The following is a 22,202-nucleotide window of genomic DNA, read 5'->3' as shown; positions in this document are numbered from 1 at the left end:
CTTCTTTTGGGCTGTTTGAATGTCCTCACAACGTGGCAGTTGGTTTCGCCTAGACGGAGTGATCTAAGAGAGAGAACACGGAAGAAGCCACAAAGCTTTTAATTTGTAAGCTTGGACTCGAATATTGACACTCTGCCATATTCTGTTCGTTAGAAGCAAGTTACTAAGTACAGCCCACCGTTAAGGGGAGGAGAATTAGATTCTACCTTTTGAAGGGAAGTGTATTAAAGAGTTTTTAGGTATATTTTAAAACTACCATAGACTGTTTATATGATGGCATAAGCATATATATATATATATATATATATATATATATATATATATATATATGTACACCATGTGTAGACTCTGAAAATTAGTCTCTCAACCGTATGGAACTGCCAGGGACAGCCTGTGCTAATCATCGTAGCCTCTGAATGGTAGAATAAAATAGCAAACACTTCTGCAGGCCTTACTATGTGCCAGATGCCATTCTAAGTATTTTAGGACAAAACAGTGCGATTCTTCCCACAACCACCCGACCCAGGCATTATTATCCCCGTTTTACGGATAACTTAGGTATGGAGGGGCTAAGGAACTTAGCCAAAGTCACACTACCATTAAGTGATAAATCTAGGAATCACACCCAGGTACTTTGGCCGCGTTCTAGCTCTTCTACCCCTCTGCCTTTTATACATTCAAGCTAGAAAGAACCGTAGGGGAGCCCTAGGGCAAGAAGCGCACCATGGCCATTTGCTCCAAAACATCTGTGTGAATCCTGGCAACAACATCTATCAGGCTTAAAGTGTGGTTAGGTGTGGTTAGGGTTGAGTAGGGCAGGGCAGGACAGGGTAATTATTTTGTGTACTTTCTGGGGAAGGTCAGGGTCATACTAAGGATTAATCATCCTTTTAACTTGTCCAGACTCCTAGTTTTACTGACAAGGGAATCTTAAGCCTAGGGATTGGTGGATTTGCCCGAGGCCGTTCAGCAAGAGAGTGATGCAGAGTTGACAGTAGAACCCACGATTCTCATCTCTTTGTTTCCCCGTCCCATGCCTTCCAGGGCTGGGCTTCCTACCTTACTTTCTTTTTGCCTGCCCTTAATTTTTTGTGTGGTAAAAGCAGATGGACGCCCCATGTAACTAGAGCTAACATTTCCTGGGCAGTGAGCAAGAGCCAGGCACAGGGCTGAGGGCTGTGTGTCATGACGCATTAGCTCACAAAAGAGGCCACGTCATTTTCTTGGCTCGGAAAACACCTCTGGTGCTTCCACATTCATCCAGGTGTTCACCATCTCCGGGAACTTTTCTCCTCTGTCCCTGCCTGCCCCGCCTGCCTGTCTGAGGCCCCTGGTGGAACCCGCACCCACCCTCTCGAGTTAGGTCTGGCCGTGGGCTTGCATGTCCCTTCTCACAGTGATCCAGAACACAGACGTGGTAGACGTGCCATTCCATGGAACCTCAGACCCTGCCCCTGGCCCAGGGCAGCCTTGGGGATTCTAATGTCACCGTCGTTGGCAAAATCATAGTGAGGATTCAGTGAAACACATGGAAAGCGCTGCGCAAAGCTGGGCACTGGTGAATGGTAAATACACGGAGGCTGCTTATATTCTCATGACTTTCATAATAATGATTGGTATTATTATCCGTAGCCGGCTCACCCTCTCTCTAAGCTTCCAGCACCAGACATTGTCGTCACGTTGATACCCCTCCCAGCTGTGTTGGGGGCCAATACGTGGCTACTGAATGGGGTCAGTGGAAGTAATATTTATGGATGTTGTCTTATTGGTTCTTTACACGAAGTAGGTTTTACTTCAGTCATCCGAGATGACATTTTCTTCCAATTCTCCAGACTTCCTGAGGAAAAACTAGCTGCCAGAAGTTAATGGCTTTCATCGTTAAAAAACAGTAGCTTTTTCGGATCCTGGTGGCTTCCCAGAGTACTTGACCTTGCAGCAAGCCTTTTTTTGAAGCTGCGAGTCACCTCTCTTCTTGTCATCCTCTGTTCCAGCCCACAGTAGCATTTGCTGGGGACAGTACCTTTCCCTTTCCCCCACGTGTGCCCCTTTCTGAGAGGAAAGAAAATGAGTTAATTGCCATGCTGGTTACTTTCTCCTAGTCCATCAACAAAGCAATGGAGAAGGACCATGAAGAATACAACATTGGCGTCCTGGACATCTATGGCTTTGAAATATTCCAGGTAAGGCCAGTTTGAACAAGTGGGGCTGTGGGAGGGTGGTGCATTTCATCTGGCTTAAAAGAAACAGTTCTAGGTAATGGAAAAAAACCCACTATAGTTCCTTTTTGCCTCTGTTTAAGTTATTCATGTACCTTTACTAAATTAGTTTCTCCTAAATATAAACTATGTTGCTGTCTACCGATGCCGCCAACATTTCTGTTAAGGCTTCTCACATTGAAACATTTCACTTAACCGCTTAAGAAATGACTGCATAATGATTTCACAGAAACAATTACATGCAAGTAACTTTTTTTTTCCACAGAAAAATGGCTTTGAACAGTTCTGTATCAATTTTGTCAATGAAAAATTACAGCAGATTTTTATTGAGCTGACATTAAAGGCAGAACAGGTAAGCAGTCCCTCTTCTTTCCTCCTGTGTTATTTCCAGTGTGTTTTTTTTTAAAAGATAGGAAAGTCTCTCTTTTGGTACTAGATTCAAGTTTTAGTCTTGTATTAGGAAATATACTTAATAAAGTCAGGCAGAAAAACCCTATGCCGTTGTGACATTTTAGTCTATGAAGTGTAAACACCATCTGCTACAGTTTCTTTCTCCTTTAAGCAAATGATGTTTTGAAGTTGGACTTATTACTGGCTGCTTTTACTACTCTGACTCATTGACCAAGTGGAAAATGGAAACCTAGTTCCAACCCCAATTGTCGATGGCATGGACTGTGTTCCAGAGGAAAAACTTGGGTTTTCTCAGATTTGCTCTACTCCCAGTCTTCCTTAAAAATCAATGTGTCTTTAACAAAGCTCGTAGTTTTCATTCTGACTTGAAGGAACATGCCTTGGTTATAGTTTCTCCTCAGAGTTCAGGGCAGGTTCCCTTTGATTCTGGGTTCCATGTTGTTTTGGATTCCTAGGGTTGCTGTCACAACGTACCACCAACTGAGTGGCTTGAAACAACAGAAATGTCTTCTGTCACAGTTCGGGAGGCCAGAGTCTGAAACCATAATGTCCCTAGGGCCACACGCCTTCCTAGCCTCTTCCAGCTTCTGAGGCTCCTGGTGGTCTTTGTTCTGTGTCAGTGTAACTCCAGGCTCTGCCTCTACCTTCATGTGGCTTTTCTTCTCTGTGTGTCTCTCTGTGCCCAAATCTCCCTCTTCTTTCTCTTGTAAAGACACCAGTCATCGGATTAAGGGATCACCCTCAATCCAGGATGATTTCATTTACAAGATTCTTAGCTTAACTATATTTCAAAGATCCTATTTCCAAAACCTTCCATTTCGAAGTTCTAGGACATGAAATCTTGGGGGACACATGCAACCCACTATACATGTGAAAGGCTATTTGGGGGACATTAAGTTATGGAAGTGTTCGTGCCTCTGCCTGGCAATCTCACTGAGCAGCGGTTTCCACATAAATCTCTGCCCTGGTGTTCGAGCCTTCCATCCCGTCAGAGCAGCTAGCGCAAAACACCTAGGGTAAAGGGTGGTAGGGACTGAGACCGGATGATGTAGGCAGAGCCTAGGTCATATAGGAATGTTGTCCAGCGTGGCAAAAGCTTCACATTTTGTAGGAAGTGTGATGGGAAACCCTGGGGGAATTTTGAGCAGAGCATGACATGGTCTGATTTGTGTTTTTGAAAAGGTTATTCAGGCTCTATAGACTTGTGGAGTGGGCTGAGGGGAAGACAAATAGGAGTAGGAAGTTTAAAAACCAGTTAGGAGACTGGGCAAGAAATGGTGGGGGTGTAGACAATGATGGTACCATTAGAGATAGTAACACCATGAGAGGTGGTCAGATTCAGCTTGTGTTTTGGAAAGTGAGTCAGCATGACTTGCTCAAAATAATTCGCAAGAAGCCAAGAAGGAAAGAGGAATTGAAGATGATTGCTCCCTTTGTAGCTTGAATCACAGGGCCAATGGTGAGGCGATTTGCTCAAGAGTGAGATTAGGAGAGTTGGGTGGCGATGGTGGGGAAATGCCGAATCAGATCTCCAGTGAACAAGTTCCATCTGTAAGGCCTGTGACACGTCTGAACAGAGACTCTAATGTATGAAATGTGCATGACCCTGGAATTCACGGGGGAAGTCTAGACTAGAGAAATGAATTTGGGGGTCATTAGCCTGCAGGTTCTATTTAAAACCATGGGATTGATTGAAATCCCCTAGAGAAGCAGGGCTGAGAATATAGGAAGGCTGGAAGATTGAGTCCAGAGACTCCATCAGGTGAAGATCTGGAAAGAAGTTGACAAAGCAAGACTGGTGAGGAAGGAAGGAAACCAGGAGAACGTGGTGGTGTTCATCAAGTTAAATGAGCAACTCGCATGAGTGAGAGGCCTTCCCTTTGGGTGCCTCGAGGCTAATCCGTACCGCTGTCCTTACATTAAATTCAAAGAGATGATTTTGTAACTGGACCTGTAGGTTAAGCCGTACTAAATTGCCATCGTTTGAATATCGAAAATGATTGTGTGGTAACAAATTTCATAGGGTTCAAACTAAAAATTACCAAGCATGAGGCATCTGGCTGGCTTAGTCGGTAGAGCATTTGACTCTTCATCTCAGGGTCGTGTGTTTGAGCCCCACGTTGGGCACAGAGTTTTCTTAAAAAGAAGGAAAGAGAGAGAGAGAGAAAGAAAGAAAGAGAGAGAGAGAGAGAAAGAAAGAAAGAAAGAAAAAGAAAAAGAAAATTACCAAGCAATGAAATGTTCCTTTCTGTTCCCATTTTATGTCAAAGGGCATTCCAATTTTTCTTTCATTGTGATCTCTGTGCCTTACTAGTCATCTGTGTGGCACTCTAGCTAGTCTTCACTGGGTAATAATGTGAATCCCCGCTTTCTGTCCCTCAGGAAGAATATGTTCAAGAGGGAATAAGATGGACACCCATTGAGTACTTTAATAACAAAATTGTGTGTGACCTCATAGAGAACAAAGTTGTAAGTATCAGTCTGGTGTGTCTCTTCACTGCACACAGGTTTATGTCAAGTGGGTTTTTGTTCTCTTGTGTCATTGCTTTAGAGTAGGGGAAGTGACAACTCTGATTTGCAGAGAATTTTAGCAATGACATCAGTTGTGTGTATAGATGTCTGTGTAGTAATATGAACATGTGTATATGAATAAAATGCCAGTTTACAAATGGAAGTTGTTACTGAATTCTGAGAGAAGATGTCTGTGACTTAAATGGGTGGCATAGAGAATGCAGAGGCATAGAATTGGCCCTGCCTTCTGGACCATCTATACAGTTCCTAGGACTGTAGCCCTAAAATTTATCCAAAAGAAAACAAGAAGGGTGTAGGCAGAGATCTCCACAGTACTGTTTGTTTGGTTTAGTTTTTTATAAAAGTCCAAAACTGGTAACAGTAAAAACATCCAAAGACAATTCAGTCTTTAAATAACCTATAGCATATCAGAGCAGGAAAATACAGCCATTAAAATAGTAAGTATGAAGACTATGTAAAGCATGGAGATTGTTTATAAAATAATGTTATGCGAAAAGAGTAATGCATGAGAGAATGTGTCCACTCTATAACCGTGTAAACCATGCCTCTGTGGGTAACAGGCTGAAAGTGAACATTAGGAAATGAATTAGGGTCAAAGGAAAATGTTTTCATTTTTCTTTTGGGTTTTTAAAAGCAACTTAGTACAAATAGGAGTCAACAGATAGTGATCTTTATATGAGTTTGAATAGAACTTCAGGGAGTTAAACCTTTTTTTTTGAAAATGAACTTTGCTCCATCATTAGATCCAAGCAGTTAACTCCCATTTGGGATTATTAATGGCATTCTTGCTCAAAGGGAAAGACTGACTTTCAAGATGGTATCTTGAGTCTGGAGAACCATTTCCTTGCTAAAGAAAAGACCCAATAAGCCACTGAACTGGGGCTTTCAACAGTCGCTGAATTGGGGCTTTGCTCTCTTGGTCCCATCAGAACCCTCCTGGGATCATGAGCATCCTGGATGACGTGTGTGCCACGATGCATGCAGTAGGGGAGGGGGCAGATCAGACGCTCCTGCAGAAACTTCAGATGCAGATTGGAAATCACGAGCACTTCAACAGCTGGAACCAAGGCTTCATTATTCACCATTATGCTGGAAAGGTATGTCCAGAGAACGGGGGCCCCGCGGGATAGGAGAAGTTACCCTTCCCAATGTCTGCCTTCATTAAGCCGTTGGGTCTGTGATCTGTTTTCTCATGAGGCAACTGATAACAATATCCGTATAGCTTCATCTGCCTCACTGTATTTTATTCATTCAGCGGTCATCCATTCATTCAACAACACGGGACCAATGAGGTATTTGCAGAGGCAGACCAAAGGGTAGTAGACACTACTGCATATTTTTAAATCATGAATTGCCCTGGCGTGTATATTAACTGCTGAAGGAATGGATTTTTGTCTTGCCTCTTGCAACAATCACAAGCCTGTATCCCTCACCTGCTTGTGCCACTGGGAGTATACATAAGGCTTGCTGTGGGGGCCCCTGGCTGGCTCAGTCAGTAGAACATCCGACTCTTGATCTCAGGATCGTGAGTTCAAGCCCCGTGTTAGGCACGGAGCCTACTTAAAATAAGTAAATAAATAAAAATAAAGGCTTGCTTTTGATGTTGGTCCTCATAAGATGCATGATTATTGGGTGCCTCCCGGGTACCAGGTTTTGTCTAGGTGCTGGTGATACAAAGATAAGTGAGTTGAGGTCATGATATTTAGGGTCTTCTAATCCTATGGAAATCCACTGGTCTCACCTTTCATCCCATCTGCTCTTGTTAACCAGCGTCCCTGAGCATGAGCTTTTGGCTGACTTGATCCAATTATGATACCATTTGTGGAAAAAATTGCAAAACCTCAGATGACATGTCCCATTGCAATGGATTAATGAGCAGAAGGAGTTTTCTTTTATTCTGTTGTAATGAAAATTTAGCAAAAGAATTAAGTTTATTACTTAGACAGTCCTGTGGATTAACTAGAGAAAGGGTATGTGGTCACGGTAGCTGGAGTCCTGGTCATAGATCATCTGGGCCATGTAGGCAGCCGGATGCCACTCATCAACATCCACAGACCATCACCACGTAAGTTAGCTAACAAGTTAAATAAAACATGCACAGCCTTAATGTGACAGTTCATGATGAAATCCCTATTGTACATCTGGAAATATTCACATTCTAGTAAGAATAGCTATGCCAACTTGGATTTTTTTTGTTCGGTGAAATACTTACAGGATAAAATTAGATTTCTTTCCATTCTTGGCCAGGTATCCTATGACATGGATGGCTTTTGTGAAAGGAACCGTGATGTGCTTTTTATGGATCTGATCGAGCTTATGCAGAGCAGTGAGTTGTAAGTGTATTTTGCCTTATCTGACATGGGATGTAGTTTTGATCAAATTTTTAGTGTTTAAAAACAACAACAACAACAACTTGTGGCATTTGAGTGGTCAGCAGTTTAGTTCCTTTGAGTTCTCAGGTCCAGATTATTAATGGACAATTTGGTTTTTCATAATAATTTTTCTTTTCCAATCCCATGTACCCCTAACATCTTCTGCCTCCAGATTCTGTGTGCTATGTGCATGCCCTTCAGGGCCCCTAGCTTCATCATTTTCAGCAGTATAATCAGAGAGAGGCGACTACCCTGGGGTTGGGTTGGGATGACCATTTCTGACTAAGAGTGGAATGTTCTGGTTCTGTGATACTCTGCCCTTAGAATATCATCCCAAGAATTTTCCATGGTCACTTAATTTTTTGAATGGCTAAAGGCTTAGCAGGATGTGAGATGACGTGTCCCTGAACCACTTGGAAAATGGCCCAAGAAATTTGGGAGGGGCAACTTAAGAGGGATATCCTTGGGGCGCCTGGGTGGCTCAGTCGTTAAGCATCTGCCTTCGGCTCAGGTCATGATCCCAGGGTCCTGGGATCGAGCCCCGCATTGGGCTCCCTGCTCCAAGGGAAGCCTGTTTCTCCCTCTCCCGCTCCCCCTGCTTGTGTTCTCTCTCTCGCTGTGTCTCTCTCTGTCAAATAAATAAATAAAATTTAAAAAAAGAAAAAAGAAAGAAAAACAAGTGTGCTTTTCAGGCTTTGGCCAGAAGTTGTTCTTCTCCATTTCATTCTCTTCCATCCCCCGCCCGCCCAAACTCCCCTGGCCCACATCTCCCCGTGCTGTACTTCCCCGTGCTCACGCCCTAGCTTTGGAGATCCTGAATTTGTTTTCGTTTGAAAACACAGAAAATTGATTTGCTCCTCTCTTAAAACGTCAGGTCAGCCGAAAGTCCTGCCTCATGGGTTTTTATGCCTGTCAGGTGCAGACCTGCTTTCAGATTTTTTTTTTTATTATTATTAAAATTACTGCCGAGTTTGAGAGCTACTGATGCTCCCACATAAACTGCTGTCCTATAGACATGGTCTGTTGCTTATTAAACATGTTTGCTGCAAAAATCTGTAATCACGTCTGGTCAAGTTAAAAGTAGATTGTGGGGAGACTTCCTAGAAAATTCGAGGTGGCCCCAAAGCCATTTAGGAGGAATTGAATTTGAGGGTCAGATTGCCGGTTTACACGGATGACTTTATTCAGTCAGCTAGCACATATTTATCAAGCACCCACCGTGTACCAGGCTGTGTCCAGACACCAGAGGCACTGAGGTTACTAGGACATTGTCCCTGCCCCGTGCCTTGGTGCATATGAACAAATGCAGCTCCATTGGAGTGACTAATGAAAATCTATTCAACAGGCAAAGGATTGGTGAATTACTGCTATTCCGCTTAAAATGACTTGTACTCAAAAGCGCAGTTTGTCAAGGTTTTTTGCAGGGGCAGGAGGCACAGTGGACTACTGGCATCGAGTAGGCAAAGGTCACCGATGCTGCAAAATATCCTACAGTGTGTAGGGGAGCCTACCCCTCCCGACCCCAACAAAGAATTCTCCAGCCTCAGATCCCAATATCAGTAGCACCAAGATGGAGAAACCCTGCCTTAGATCAGATCAGGATCTGCACTGGATCCCAACAGTTCATACACATACCCGAGCTCCTGTCTGTCTTACTAATCTTAATGCAGCAAACCCGTACTGACTCCCTCCGTGTGTCCCCTCGTCAAGGTATACCTTGGTTCCAGTGAGTGGGCAAATTCAAAAGGCAGAGTTTTAAAATGTGTTTTCCAGGCTTAGACGCTAAGGTGCTTAGATCTTAGAATTCTTCCTCTGTTTCTCTTGTCCACTGCTTATTTCCGCGAGTCACACCTTGATGGCGCGTGCTTTGAGTCAGATGGAGCTTTCTGGAGCCAAGATTGTGCACTTCTGCATGGCCTTTCTGTCCATTCTCCATGGAAGTAGGCTTTCAGCCCCTGAGGTGCCCACTGATTGCTAATCCATTTTCTTTCTCCCTTTCCCAGGCCTTTTATAAAGTCCTTATTTCCAGAAAATCTGCAAGCTGACAAGAAGGGGCGCCCGACTACTGCCGGAAGCAAAATAAAGGTTTGTTCTATTTGGGGAGGTTTATAGATGCCTGTAAGAGGCAGGGTTTTCTAGCAGTCAGGAACTGCACCCCAGGGCCAGGATGAGGTCAGTGAGATGTATCAGCCCGGTTACAGAAGATGCCCAGACGTAATGCCGCTGCTTGAAAAAAGGGAGAGGATGCACGTCGAATTGGACTTGGCTGTCCCGAAACCCCAAATGGACATTAAACACCTCATAGCTTCACAGTCAGCGGATGATAATCAGCTACTTTCTACGAGGAAATGGCTTTAATAGGAATCTGGAAGAATTCACATTAAACGAGCAGAGAAAATTTTAGGATTGAGAACCACATTTACATTTTGGATTTTGATGACCTTTTACCAGACCCCAACACTTGCCAATTATGGAACTTCACGTACCTGGAATCCTCCTGGGTCTCACAGGGGCAGTTTAAGCCCCCTCCCCACTGGATTTTGCAAGCCCCTTCTTTCTGCAAATTAAGGGCACATCTGGCCCGGTCATGTCTTAACATCTAGAAGGAGTTCCTCCAGTGTTTTTGGGGAGCCCCTGTGGAGAGTGCACTGTGTTATCTAAGCCACTGTGTGATGAAATTCATTGTCCCTAATTACACTCTGAACTTAGAGGCTGTGTCAGACACACTTAGTCATGTAATTCTGTGAGAAAGTCACTAAACTATTTTTTAAAAAAATCATACCAGTTAAATACCACCCCAATTTGATACTCCATAGGACCATCGAATGATTAACAGTAGGGCTCTTGGGGTGGGGGGGTGTTGTCCATCGCGTGTGTTGAAATCCCAGCCCTGGCTTTTATTAGCTTGTGATTGCCAGCAAATTGCCTAAACTCTCAGTGCCTCTTTTGCTTTATCTGTAAGGTGGGGATCTTTGTACCTATCTCAAGGGTGGACTGTAATCTTGAATTCAGCAATCCGTCTAAGGCATGTAGCGCACTGCTGGAAACATCATACGCACAGAATGTACCTGGTCTCCGATTACACTCTGCTTCGTCTCCATCCGGCCCCTCTCCTGTGCCTTCACTTATTCAGCTCGGCTTCATTCGTAGTGGACTCTTGTCTGCTCATGTCCGTGCCCCCTCCCTGGCTCTGTGCATCCAGATCTTGGTCCACCTCCACAACCACTGCCATTGGGCACCATGGTGGTGGTTGTCTGTTCTTGTTGCTGGCTCTCTTCTCTGAGTGTTTCCTGTATGGAAGCCTGCCTCCCCAGCCCCTGAGGGCAAGAACACTGGCTGGAATAAAGGAAACGACCTCATAGCAATGAGAAGATCCCAGGCGCGAGCAGCCTTTGGGTTTGGAGGAGGAAGTCAGACGCAAGCTCAGTTTTGAACTAGAGGGTAGAGTCCTCTGGGACTGGGGACAGTCATGAGACATTTAAGTCCTAGAGACGTTTAATAGCCCTGGGACGGTCTCTGGATTGAGTTCACTGGAGCCAGGAGTCCACAGCAGAGAGCAGATGCCATTCTTATGAGGCTTCAGATAGTAATGTCTGCGTGAAGCTTCTGACTCATGCCTTTACTTCAAGGTCCTGGATAAGGATTAGCTCTGGGCTGGAAAATCTAGTCACAAGACTGTCACATTCAGATCCAAGGGGCCCAGATCATCAAGGTTACAATGACTCACTTTCAAGTGGTCTGGATTCTCAGTTGAGCTTATTCCCTATAAAACAGAGGATGGAGGTAGAGGCATCTTTCTCCTCATTGGAAGACTTGACCTCTTTCTTTCCTTCATATTCTTGTCTAGTTGAATGCTCAAAATTGCCACCTTCTGGGCATATTAAAATATTCAGGATTGCAGCAACTGCAAATATGGCTATTGTCTTGGGAGGTCAACCTCAAGTCAGCCAGCTTAAGTACGATTGTAATACTGTCCATATTCTTAACCCTAGGCGTACCGTCCTTTGTGGGTATGTGACCCATGTTCGTCTGATGGTGTACCTCCACGTAGGAATGACATTCTCCCTGTTGTACAATCCCCTCTTAAACACCTTTTAGAGACGCATAGCCATGGCCAATCTCTTAGACCTCTCATGTGCACGGTATTTTGCAGATAGTAAGTATCATCTTAATGCTATCCCTGAAGTGCACACATTTAAAGGGATCTGGAGTTCTTTGGAAGAGAAATTAAATTTATGTTCAAGGTAGCTTTAGTGTTGGGTATTCTATTGTATTCTAATTCTTTTAAAATTTCAAACTGATCTGTAGGATCTAATTAATGAATACTCATTTGGTGAGAACTCCTGTTTTCTTATTTATAAATCATAGTATGCTGTATTTAATTGCACTTTCTGATGTTGAGGCTTCACTAAATTCTACATTGTTGTGACTGGAAGAGACCAGTTTTGCATTGAGAGTCAAAGATTGACGCCGTGGGAAATTGCACTGAGCTCAGCGCTGGCCAAGTGCACAAGCCTGCGGCTTCATCTAAGTGAGAGCAGACTCTGGTGGAGTGGATACGTCAGGAGGCGAAAGCATCATGCGGGGACTGGACTCATTGACTTTTAATGTCTTTTCCAACCTTTAGATTAAGATATTAGAGGTCTTCTAATTCAATCCACTTAGTTTACAGATGGGGAAACTGAGGCCCAGAGAAATTTAGTGATTTGTCATGTAGTTTGCAAATAGTAGAGGCAGAACCCCAACTTGGTCTTGCTAGTAACCTGTGTTGAAGGTAGAACAGGGAACCTTCACCCTATGCCTTTTCTCACTGTCCTGTCTCAATGTTTTGCCTTATGCTTCTCTTGAGCAAGTGCCTTTGGTAGCCTTCTGTCGTAACTCCTGGACTGTCCTGGTCTAGAGTCCGGATAAATCCAGTTGCTGCTTCCCAACCACCTCAGGAGACATCTAAGGTTGACCCATAGCTGAATTCAGGATAATTTTGATGGTCGAGGTGTATTCCTGTTTGCCAAAATGAATTTCCCCACAACCTCAAGGCTTTATCTACTCCTCACTCACTATGTTAATTCCTCTTACATCACACCAAACTATCTCCTGTCTTCCCTAGGAAGGCAGGATAGCCTTGTGTTTAAGGAACAGACTTGGTAGGCTGCACACTTGAGTTCATGCCTCAGTGCTTGTCACTAAGTGTGCCATCTTGAGCAATACTTTCTTCATGGTGACATTTCCTTGTCTAAAAAAATCATAATAATAATACTAGTAGCTATTGCTTAGAATCGTGAGGCAGAAATGAGAAGGTCCATGTGTCTAGCCCCTGGTGCACGTTCAGTAAATGTCATCCATTACTACTTGGAGCTAGGGAGACCCATGTCAGTTGGCAGGTCGCTCAGGTTACATTTGCCCCTCTGTGTGTTCACACTAAGGTGAAAAGGTGTGCTGTTAAAAGCTTAGGACTGAAGAGTCTGCCAAGTTATTCTTGGAAATTAAAAAGGTTTGATAAAATTAAAATATAAAAAAATAAAAACAAGTTTGGGGACTGAAAAAGAAACTGTATGAGGAGCAGGCCCTGTCCAGCTCCACCTCCTGTGTTGCAAAGATCATCAGATTTGTTCTCAAATACAATCAGCGTCAACAGAGGAGATGGAGGGGCGCCTGGGTGGCTCAGTTGGTTAAGCGACTGCCTTTGGCTCAGGTCATGATCCTGGAGTCCCGGGATCGAGTCTCACATCGGGCTCCCTGCTCAGCAGGGAGTCTGCTTCTCCCTCTGACCCTCTTCCCTCTCGTGCTCTCTATCTCCCATTCTCTCTCTCTCTCTCTCTCTCAAATAAATAAATAAATAAATAAAATCTTTAAAAAAAAAAACAGAGGAGATGGAAGTCCATTTTCTTTTTCACTACAGGGCTTTGCTTTGGCCGTCCAACCTCTACAGCTTTGTCCTTTCCTCTAAGCATTGCAACACATGCTGTATCCTGCACATCTAAACGGAGAACATAACTCACCAGGGAACCTCTTGCTTTGAATATACTCAAGAGTTTTTCTCAAGGGTTTCAGATTTCCCAAGCCCATGACAACAGCAAAGCCCTAATTGCAAGAGGGCTGTCTACTGCAGGCAGATCTCTTCTGCTGACTTGGTCATGGTTTTCTGGCTTTCGAGATCCCTCCTCTGTTGTCCTTTAGAGGTTTTCTCTCTTCACACTGATTTGCTCGGGAGGCGAGTTTGGGCCTCCTCCTTGGCCCCACAAGGGCTCAGCTGTGTAGTGGTGGGAATGCTGGTATGAGCCCTGCTCTTTCTTCTGAGTTGGAGATGCTCATGATTTGAAATGCATCATAAGCAATTCCAGCTTTATTTATGTGGCTTTCTCTACTGGAGCCCAGTTTCCTTTTGGGTACCCAGTAAGTGAGAGATGATTTCATATTGAGTATTTGGTGAAGGAGCAGGTTACCTACCACTCAGAAAGCAGGTTTGTAAAAGGACATGCTGAGGAAGGTGAATGAAGTGAGATTTTTTTTTTTTCTAAGATTTTATTTATTTGGCAGAGAGAGACACAGTGAGAGAGGGAACACAAGCAGGGGGAGTGGGAGAGGGAGAAGCAGGCTTTCCACCGAGTAGGGAGCCCGATGGAGGGCTCGATCCCAGGACCCTGGGATCATGACCTGAGCCGAAGGCAGACGCTTAATGACTGAGCCACCCAGGCGCTCCTGAAGTGAGAATTTTGATGTTATCTCCCACTCTTTATGAATTTCCATCCTTTTAATACAGTGATTCTTCATTGGTTGGATTGCCCAGAGAGTACAGGGGCCTTTGATGCTTTATCCTTGCAAATAATTTCTCTTTTCTGCCCCACCCTCGCACCAAAAAAAAAAAGTTTATGAGAACAATGTGTTTGCAAAGGCCCTCAATCAGTATAAACTTAATTTGTTAATAACTGGCATGCTTCCTTGTTTCTCATGAAAAGAACTATATGTGAAGATTTACTGGTTTTGTTGTTTTGCTTTATTTTATTAACTATACTAAAAAGACCTGGTTGTTTTTTCAAAATCTAATTTCAAACCCGTGTGTAAGTGTTAAAATCATAAAAGTCAGTAGAGCCTTTAGAAAGAAAGTAGATCAGAGGCAAGCTTAATGAACAAGTTGTCACGAAGATTAATTTCTAGCTGTCTATTTCCACACTAGAGTTTCATAGCTCCCCTTTGAACCTCGCTCTGCCTGAGAGAAAGTTCCACATTTCCATCTGATGTTACTCTTCCTTTCTAGAAACAAGCCAACGACCTTGTGAGCACCCTGATGAAATGTACACCTCACTACATCCGCTGCATAAAACCAAACGAAACCAAGAAGCCCAGAGACTGGGAGGAAAGCAGGTATGGTCAAGACGGCAGACTGGGGGGCGGGTGAGCCCCGCACGTGTTCCCTCTGCTCAAGATGGGCTACCCGATGCCAAGGGCAGAAGCAGTTTAAATTGCTTTCAGATGTGCTTCATGTCCTTGTGTCTTAACTTTTTCATGGCAAACGGGGCCTTTTTTTTTTCCCCCTTCCCTTGTCTTTTCCTAAAATGTTAGCAGTGCCATTCGGTTCAGAATTAGCAATTTATAATGTTGATCTTGGCTAGTCTGGGGACAGACGGGGGGAAAAAAAAGCCTTAATACTGCAGAGTCAGGATGGTTTTAAAATTAGTTTGAGGCCCTGTGTGGACATTCTTAGTCCACTTAGCTCCCCATTGGTACCCACAGGATGGGGCCTAGCATGCTCTCAGCTCAGGGTTCAGAGTGAAGGTCTAAAGAGCTGGTTATAAAGCAATCTGTCATTTACTGCTGCTCTAGGTTCAGTAGGAGGACTGACTGTGTTCATGAGCAGAGTGATGACTCCCTCTGGGAGGGACCAAGCCCCAGGGAGGTGTGTGATGTATGGCATGCAGCGAGCCCTCTCCCCTCTGACCCCTGAGGAATCCTGGGCCCCCATTCCTCCTGCGGCAGGCATTTGGGGATGTGGGCTCTGCAGGCTAGAATGGAAGTGATGAGTGGGAAAATGTTACAGATGACTAGAAAATACAGTGTTATCCAATGGGGGAGGGATCCAGACCCACACTCCTAAGAGGCCCAACTCCACCATCCATGGGCACACAGGAAGCAGGACTGAGGCAAGGCTTTACGGTGACTGGACGGGAGGGAGGAGCCTGCCATTGTCACCGGACAGTCAGGTCCCTGGACAGGAGCATACAGAATTACTATCTTTTTTCTTTTCTCTCTTGGAGAAAAGTAGATAGACTTAGGTACCCAGTGACGTATCAAGGTTGAGCTCCACAATGGCAAGACCAGGAGGGAGAGTCATGGCTGCTAGTCTCCCCCTCTGAGAGTCGTGGGTAGGTCCATTTCCATCCTGCCGGTGAGAGCCTTTCTAAGCATGGCAGGCAGGCGAGACCTGGTCCGTTACAAGACGGACAAGATGAGTGGGGAGGAAAGTGCCCAGGATTCGCTGTTAGGCCTTGTTTGCATTTTCCCACTTCATGTACAGCCCGAGTCTGTTTTCTCCCCTCACGTGGCTGTGGGATGTAGCAGCCTTCCGTTTCGTCAGTCGCGATATTCTGAGGAATCTCATCCACAGAGACATGCTCCTCAGGCATCCTTTCTATTGAATGGCTGACCATGATTCCTCTTAAACATGATCAGGTAACAATATAGAGGCTCCAGTGAGGGACCCTCTCCCCGTATCCGACCAGTCCAGCTTCGGATGGCTCTTGTATTATTAGCAAGCTCTACAGTCTTTCTCTATGTTGGTGTGACCCTGATCCAACATTTCTAATCTGCTCGAAGAAGTATTCTCATGACTTTTCCGTCTGACAGCTCCTGTGTTTGTTCCCGGCAGTCGTCCCGTTTCGCTGCAATCTTCACTCCCACCGCAGTTCCTCTGAAAGAACTGGATGTGGAATCTGACCATCCCCTTTCTTAGTCATTCCCCTGGATGTACTTAATTTGCCTTCTGCATTTCTGAAACGTGTCACTCAATTTCTCCTTTGAGGCTAAGAGGGTAGCAGCACTGTCACCTCTTCCCACCTGAAGATAGAAAATGTCTATTTATTTGTTTGTTTGTTTATTTATTTATTTAGCATTCGTATACTAGTTCTCAAGCTTGTGGATGCACCAGAGTGTCCCTTAGAGGGCTTGTGAAAACTCAGGTTGCTGGGCCCCGCTTCCAGAGATTCTGATTCGGCGGGCCTAGGTGGGGCCCAGGAATGTGCATTTTTTTAAAGATTTATTAGAAAGAGAGAGTATGCATGCACGCGAGCATGAGTGGGGGGAGGGGCAGAGGGACAAGCAGACTCCCTGCTGAACAAGGAGCCCAACGCAGGGCTCTATCCCAGGACCCTGAGATCATGACTTGAACGAAAAGCAGATGCTTGGGGGCACCTGGGTGGCTCAGTCGTTAAGCGTCTGCCTTCGGCTCAGGTCATGGTCCCAGGATCCTGGGATCGAGCCCCACATCGGGCTCCCTGCTCGGCGGGAAGCCTGCTTCTCCCTCTTCCACTCTCCCTGCTGTGTTCCCTCTCTCGCTGTGTCTCTCTCTGTCAAATAAATAAATAAAAATCTTTAAAAAAAAAAAAAAAAAGCAGACACTTGACTGAGCCACCCAGGCGCCCCAGGAATGCACATTTTTAAGAAGTTCCTAGGTGATGCTAGTGGAGATGGTCTGGGCCTCATACTTTGAGAACAACTGATCTAGAGCAAAGGACTGGCCTGGGATTTGGAAGGACTGTTTTGTGGTGCTGGCCTGTCACTTAAGAGGTTTGAGTGAGACATTTCATCTCCTCAGTCCTCAATTTCTTCCTCATTAAACGAAGAGCGTTACTTCAGAACGGGATCTCCTTCAGTCTGACAGAATGTCTCTTCCAGACCTGGGTGCGCTGTCGGCCTGCCTCTGCCTATCTCTGTGTCACTCCCACGTTCACATGCACGCACACCGCATCGCATCCCGTGCACATACACACACACACCGTAGAAGGAGGGTGATACAGGCAACCTCAGATTACGGAATCTTGGAAGCAGAGGTAGTGCTAAGGGGTGCTTTAGGCCACCTGTCCCCCTACTTCAAATCCCATCCAGCTTTCCTTCCTTGGCCCTTTCCAATAAACATCATCTTAAATGAAAACCTCTCCCTCCCCCTACACATGCAACACCTCCCCAGCACACACTCCCTTACCCCGTGTAGATTGCTCTGCTCCAAGTCTCTCTAATATAGAAATTTTGTGATAGCTACTGGTCGAATGTTTCCCAGCCCTGATGCTATCTTCTCATAAAATCCAAACTGATTCATTGAAATATCAAAAAATGGAGAAATTAAAACAGAGATACATTTATTCAATAAATCCCCATAGAATCCCCCATAGTGGTGATTTCCTTTTATTTATTCATTTATTTTTAAAAAATCACATCACTTAATTGAATTGCAGTAAGGAACTTCTTAAGATCCATTAGTATAAACAGGTGTTAAAAAGTCTAAGGTATTTGTTGGTCAAGTGTTGATTTATATTACATATAGGATTGCTTCCTGGGATGCGCCCCTCCCTCCCCCCCATCCCAGTTCAGGTTTATTGTGTGACAGATGGTTTCACTTCTTCTGAGTGTGGAGAGTTAGGGGCTATGAAGGGGCACTGTGCTTCATTGGCGGGGATTACATGGTCAATTGAAGTTCTCAGTGGACAGGGTTACTCATTCCACAAGTTTATGGGGTGTGGTTTATTTTTCTTTTCCTGTTGAAAATGTGTTTTTGTTTGGCTCTGGCAAAGTTGCCTGCCCTGGGTTCTGAATTGCTGTTCTAGCAGAGTTCTCAGGCCTTGACCTACTTGCATTAACAGCCAAGGAAAGTCTTGAAGAAGCCTTGCCCCGAGGGAACCACTGGGCATTACCAGCCTGGTTGATGTTTACTGAGGAGGGGATAGTGCTCCAATGAATGACCCCAGTGATATGCAAAAGTCAGCTTAGCTCCTTTGATTACATAAAATGCTAAACAATACAGAATTTGCTAAACCCATCGTCCTGTGGAAGAAAATTTCTGTAAGACAGTTTCCTGGTGATGGAAGTTACAGTGAATGAAACAATGTTTTAACAAGAGGCATATTCTTTCCTATGGGATTTATGGAAATGGAACATTTTGACTTGAATCAGTGGGTGATGCATTCCCTGCCTCAAAACCTTGGGATAAAGCCAGTGTTTACAAACAATACTTAAAGCGAGCAAATACCTGGGGCACCTGGGTGCCTCAATTGGCTAAGCATCCAACTCTGGTTTCGGCTCAGGTCATGATCTCCGGGTCCTGGGAGCGAGCCCTGCATTGGGCTCCTTGGTCAGTGGGGAGTTTGCTTAAGATTCTCTCTCTCTCCCTCTGCCCCTCCCCCTGCACGTGTATGCTCTCTCTCTAAAATAAATACATAAAATCTTTTTAAAAATGACCAAATACCTCTAATTGACACCCTCGTATGTATTTTCCTTAGCAGAGAAAAGGCCAGTGGTGAGTTGGAATTTGGAGGATAGGAGAAAGGAAAATAAATTATTTTCCTGAATCGATTTCTACTCCTTTAGTTAAGCAGATATGGGTCACGAGTCAAGTGTGGATATTGATTATTCTTTCTATAAAGGTTGTTTTAAAAGTAATTATCTTGAAGGAGCTGACATTTCTGGATACTGGTCAAGTAAGACCAGTCGGACTCAAGACTTTTCTTATTACATCCCTCACTGTGTGGGTCAGTCCAGGCTCCAGCCCTCTTTCCGCTTAGTTTTGCACCTGCTCCCCTCCCACCGCCCCGGGCCACAGCCTTTCCCCACCTTTGTGCCTTTTGCTTCCACCGTACCCCCTGCCTATCCCTCCTCTGCACCTGCTGAATTCAACTCATCCTTCCAGACCCAGGCACACGTCACCGTCTGAGACTCCCCTCCCTATGAAAAATCCATTTCTTTCTCTAGTCTCCTGTCCTGGTTTACTTAACTGTACCTGTGAATATATTAGCATAATAGCAGCTTCGTGTCACGCATGCCAGGAGCCAGCTCAGTGCTTTCCATGCAAGGTACCCAACTAGGAAGAAAGAACTAACGTCACCATCGTCACTTTGCAGACGTGGAATGTGGGGCATGGAGAGGTTACACAGTGGCAGAGCCGGGGCCATCCCGGGGACGCAGCCCCGGAACCTAGCTGTGGGCCACTGTGCCGCCTGCAAGATCTTCAGCGGGAACCATTTTGTCCTTCCCAGGTTCCCTGGCGGAGGGCGGTGTGGAGTGGCACGTAGCGGGTGGCAGCACGGGCGGAAATGTGGCCGGCCGAGAGCCTTGCCGGAGAGCCAAGTGTTGGGCCCCGGAGTGAAGTTGGAGGGGGCCGCTACTAGTTAGCTTTCCAGTGCAGCAGGTCACGCAGGTCACGAGGGGCCCTTCCCCGGGAGCCGTCACATGTACTCAGTGCGGAGAAGGCGGGCTGCCTCCCTGCCACGGCACCGTTTCTCATTTCCCTCAAATGTCATGTGTCCCGGTGTCCGTGTTCAACCAGCCTGCGTGACGGACAACAAAGGCCCCCGCTGACCTCCCCGAGTGGACGGTCAGCAGCTAGTGGCCAGGGTCTGCCACTTGGCTTCAGGGACACTGTGCTTCTCGGGAAGGGGTGAGCCATTTTCACCAGTGCCCCCCCCCACCTCCCCCCCACCAGGTCTGCTGAGGCAGAATCCCCAAGGGGCGGGGCAGGGGACATTTGCTCTGATAACGAAAATCCCGTGGGAGAACCCAATCTAGTAGGACCTGCATCCATTTTCCAAAACACGCTGGCACTTGTTTACTATCATGAAAACCAACTAAAACTATGATTTACATATGTTATTAGAGCATTTTTAATTTAGATATTTGAAATTAATTTATATGCCCTTTCTTAGGTTGCATGTGAAAAGCTTAGATGTGTAATCTCCTTAGGCCTAGAGTCACTATTAAATTTAGGTTGAGAACAAAAACAGCCCTAGTGTCATTTGAATCCGAAGTTAAAAGTTCTTTCCTTTAGTCTTTTGGAAAATGGATACTTTTGTTCATAATCTCAATGACGGGCATACGGCTTTTTGTTTTACTATTTTTTGAAATAGATGTGTAAAGTCTTCTGTAATTGCTGTATTTCACAATAAAATATTTTTTAAATGAATATTATATAACCTGAGGGTCAGCTCAGACTGTGAACACTATAAATTATAGTTTGCTTGTATTTTTGGTGGGGGGGAAGGGCACAGGGAGAGGGAGAGAGAGAATCCCAAGCAGGCTCCATACCCAGCAAGGAGCCCAATGTGGGGGCTCGATCTCACCACCCTGAGATCATGACCTGAGCCAAAATCAAGAATCAGATGCTTTAACCAACTGAGCCCCCCAGGTACCACTATAGTCTTTACGTGTGTGTGTGTGTGTGTGTGTGTGTGTAATTCAACTGAGTACATTTAAAGATCAGATTGGCTTTTACTCAATGATTCATGAATTGGGCAGCATCCCATCTAGTCTTTGCATAAAATGGAGCTCCTAAATTGTAGTCTTTTTAATGTGTCCCTGCTGCTTGTAATTGGGGGTTTGAGGGGATAGTGGCTAGGAGAGCCAGGCGAAAGAATTATCCAATAATATCCTGGCTCTCTTTTCTCCTTTACAGGGTGAAGCATCAAGTAGAATACCTGGGTCTGAAAGAAAATATCCGAGTGAGAAGAGCTGGTTATGCTTATCGGCGCATCTTCCAAAAATTCCTACAGAGGTAAGAAACTGATGACTGTGGATTTTTTTTTTCTTGCTTTAAACAGGTTTGTTGAGATATAATTCATTTACCATAGCAGTCACTCCTTTAAAGTATACAATTTTTGGCTTTTTAATGTATTCATAGCCTTGTGCATCCATCATCACGATTAGTTTGAGGACATTTTCATCACCCAAAAAGAAACCCCACTTCCCTAGTCACTGGCCCCCAATTCTCCCCCTCACCTCCTGCCCTAGGCACACACTTCTTTCTGTCTCTGTAGAAAGAATTTAAAAATATTGCCGTTTTTCTGGGCATTGTGTAGAAATAGAATCTCACAGTATGTGTCCTTTGGGACTGGCTTCTTTCAGGTAGCATAATGATTTTACGGGTCACCCACGCTGTGGTGTGTATCTGCTGCACTTCATTCCTACCCACTGCCCAGTAATATTCGCTTGCACCGATATTGCAGTATTGTATTACATTTTACTTGTTCATCAGCTAGCTGATGGCCATCAGTTGTTTCCACTTTTTGGCTGTGATGAATAACAGAGAATGCTGCTGTCAACAGCCACATACACATTTTTGTGTGGACATATGTTTTTATTTCTCTTGGGTGCTCACCTAACCATAGAATTACGGGGTCCTCTGGTAACTTCTGTTTCACCTTTTTGATGAATTGAGAGATTGGTTTCCAGCGTGGCTGTACCATTTTATGTCCCCACCATCAGTGTTTGAAGGTTTCAGTTTATCTGCATCCTTGCCAACATCTGCGAGTATCTGACTTTGATAATACCCATCCTGTTGGGTATGAAGTGGTATCTCGTTGTGGTTTTGATTTCATGTCCCTGATGGGAAATGATGTTAGGCATATTTCATGTGCTTATTGGCCATTAGGGAAATGTCTGTTCAGCTCCTTTGCCCATTTTTAAATTGAGCTCT

The 22,202-nt window shown here is 44.9% G+C and overlaps 1 protein-coding gene across 1 annotated transcript in view; it reads left to right on the top strand.

Annotated features, from left to right (window-relative positions):
• MYO1E (myosin IE) overlaps window positions 1-22,202 on the top strand; it is a 188,818-nt gene that overhangs the window by 129,353 nt on the left and 37,263 nt on the right. Inside the window, exons 11-18 of the mRNA XM_028100077.2 lie at window positions 2,100-2,180; window positions 2,482-2,568; window positions 5,010-5,096; window positions 6,089-6,256; window positions 7,407-7,492; window positions 9,535-9,616; window positions 14,787-14,893; window positions 21,183-21,281. Of these exons, the coding sequence (XP_027955878.1) occupies window positions 2,100-2,180; window positions 2,482-2,568; window positions 5,010-5,096; window positions 6,089-6,256; window positions 7,407-7,492; window positions 9,535-9,616; window positions 14,787-14,893; window positions 21,183-21,281 (797 nt within the window). The remainder of the gene's footprint in view (window positions 1-2,099; window positions 2,181-2,481; window positions 2,569-5,009; window positions 5,097-6,088; window positions 6,257-7,406; window positions 7,493-9,534; window positions 9,617-14,786; window positions 14,894-21,182; window positions 21,282-22,202) is intronic.

The sequence above is a fragment of the Eumetopias jubatus genome, unplaced genomic scaffold (genome assembly GCF_037043125.1).
Source record: "Eumetopias jubatus isolate StellerSeaLion01/CBP00866 unplaced genomic scaffold, mEumJub1_p1.0 scaffold_7, whole genome shotgun sequence".
Classification (NCBI taxonomy): Eukaryota; Metazoa; Chordata; class Mammalia; order Carnivora; family Otariidae; genus Eumetopias; species Eumetopias jubatus.
Note: the sequence above shows the minus strand (reverse complement) of the source record. Positions and strands in the feature narration are given on the sequence as shown.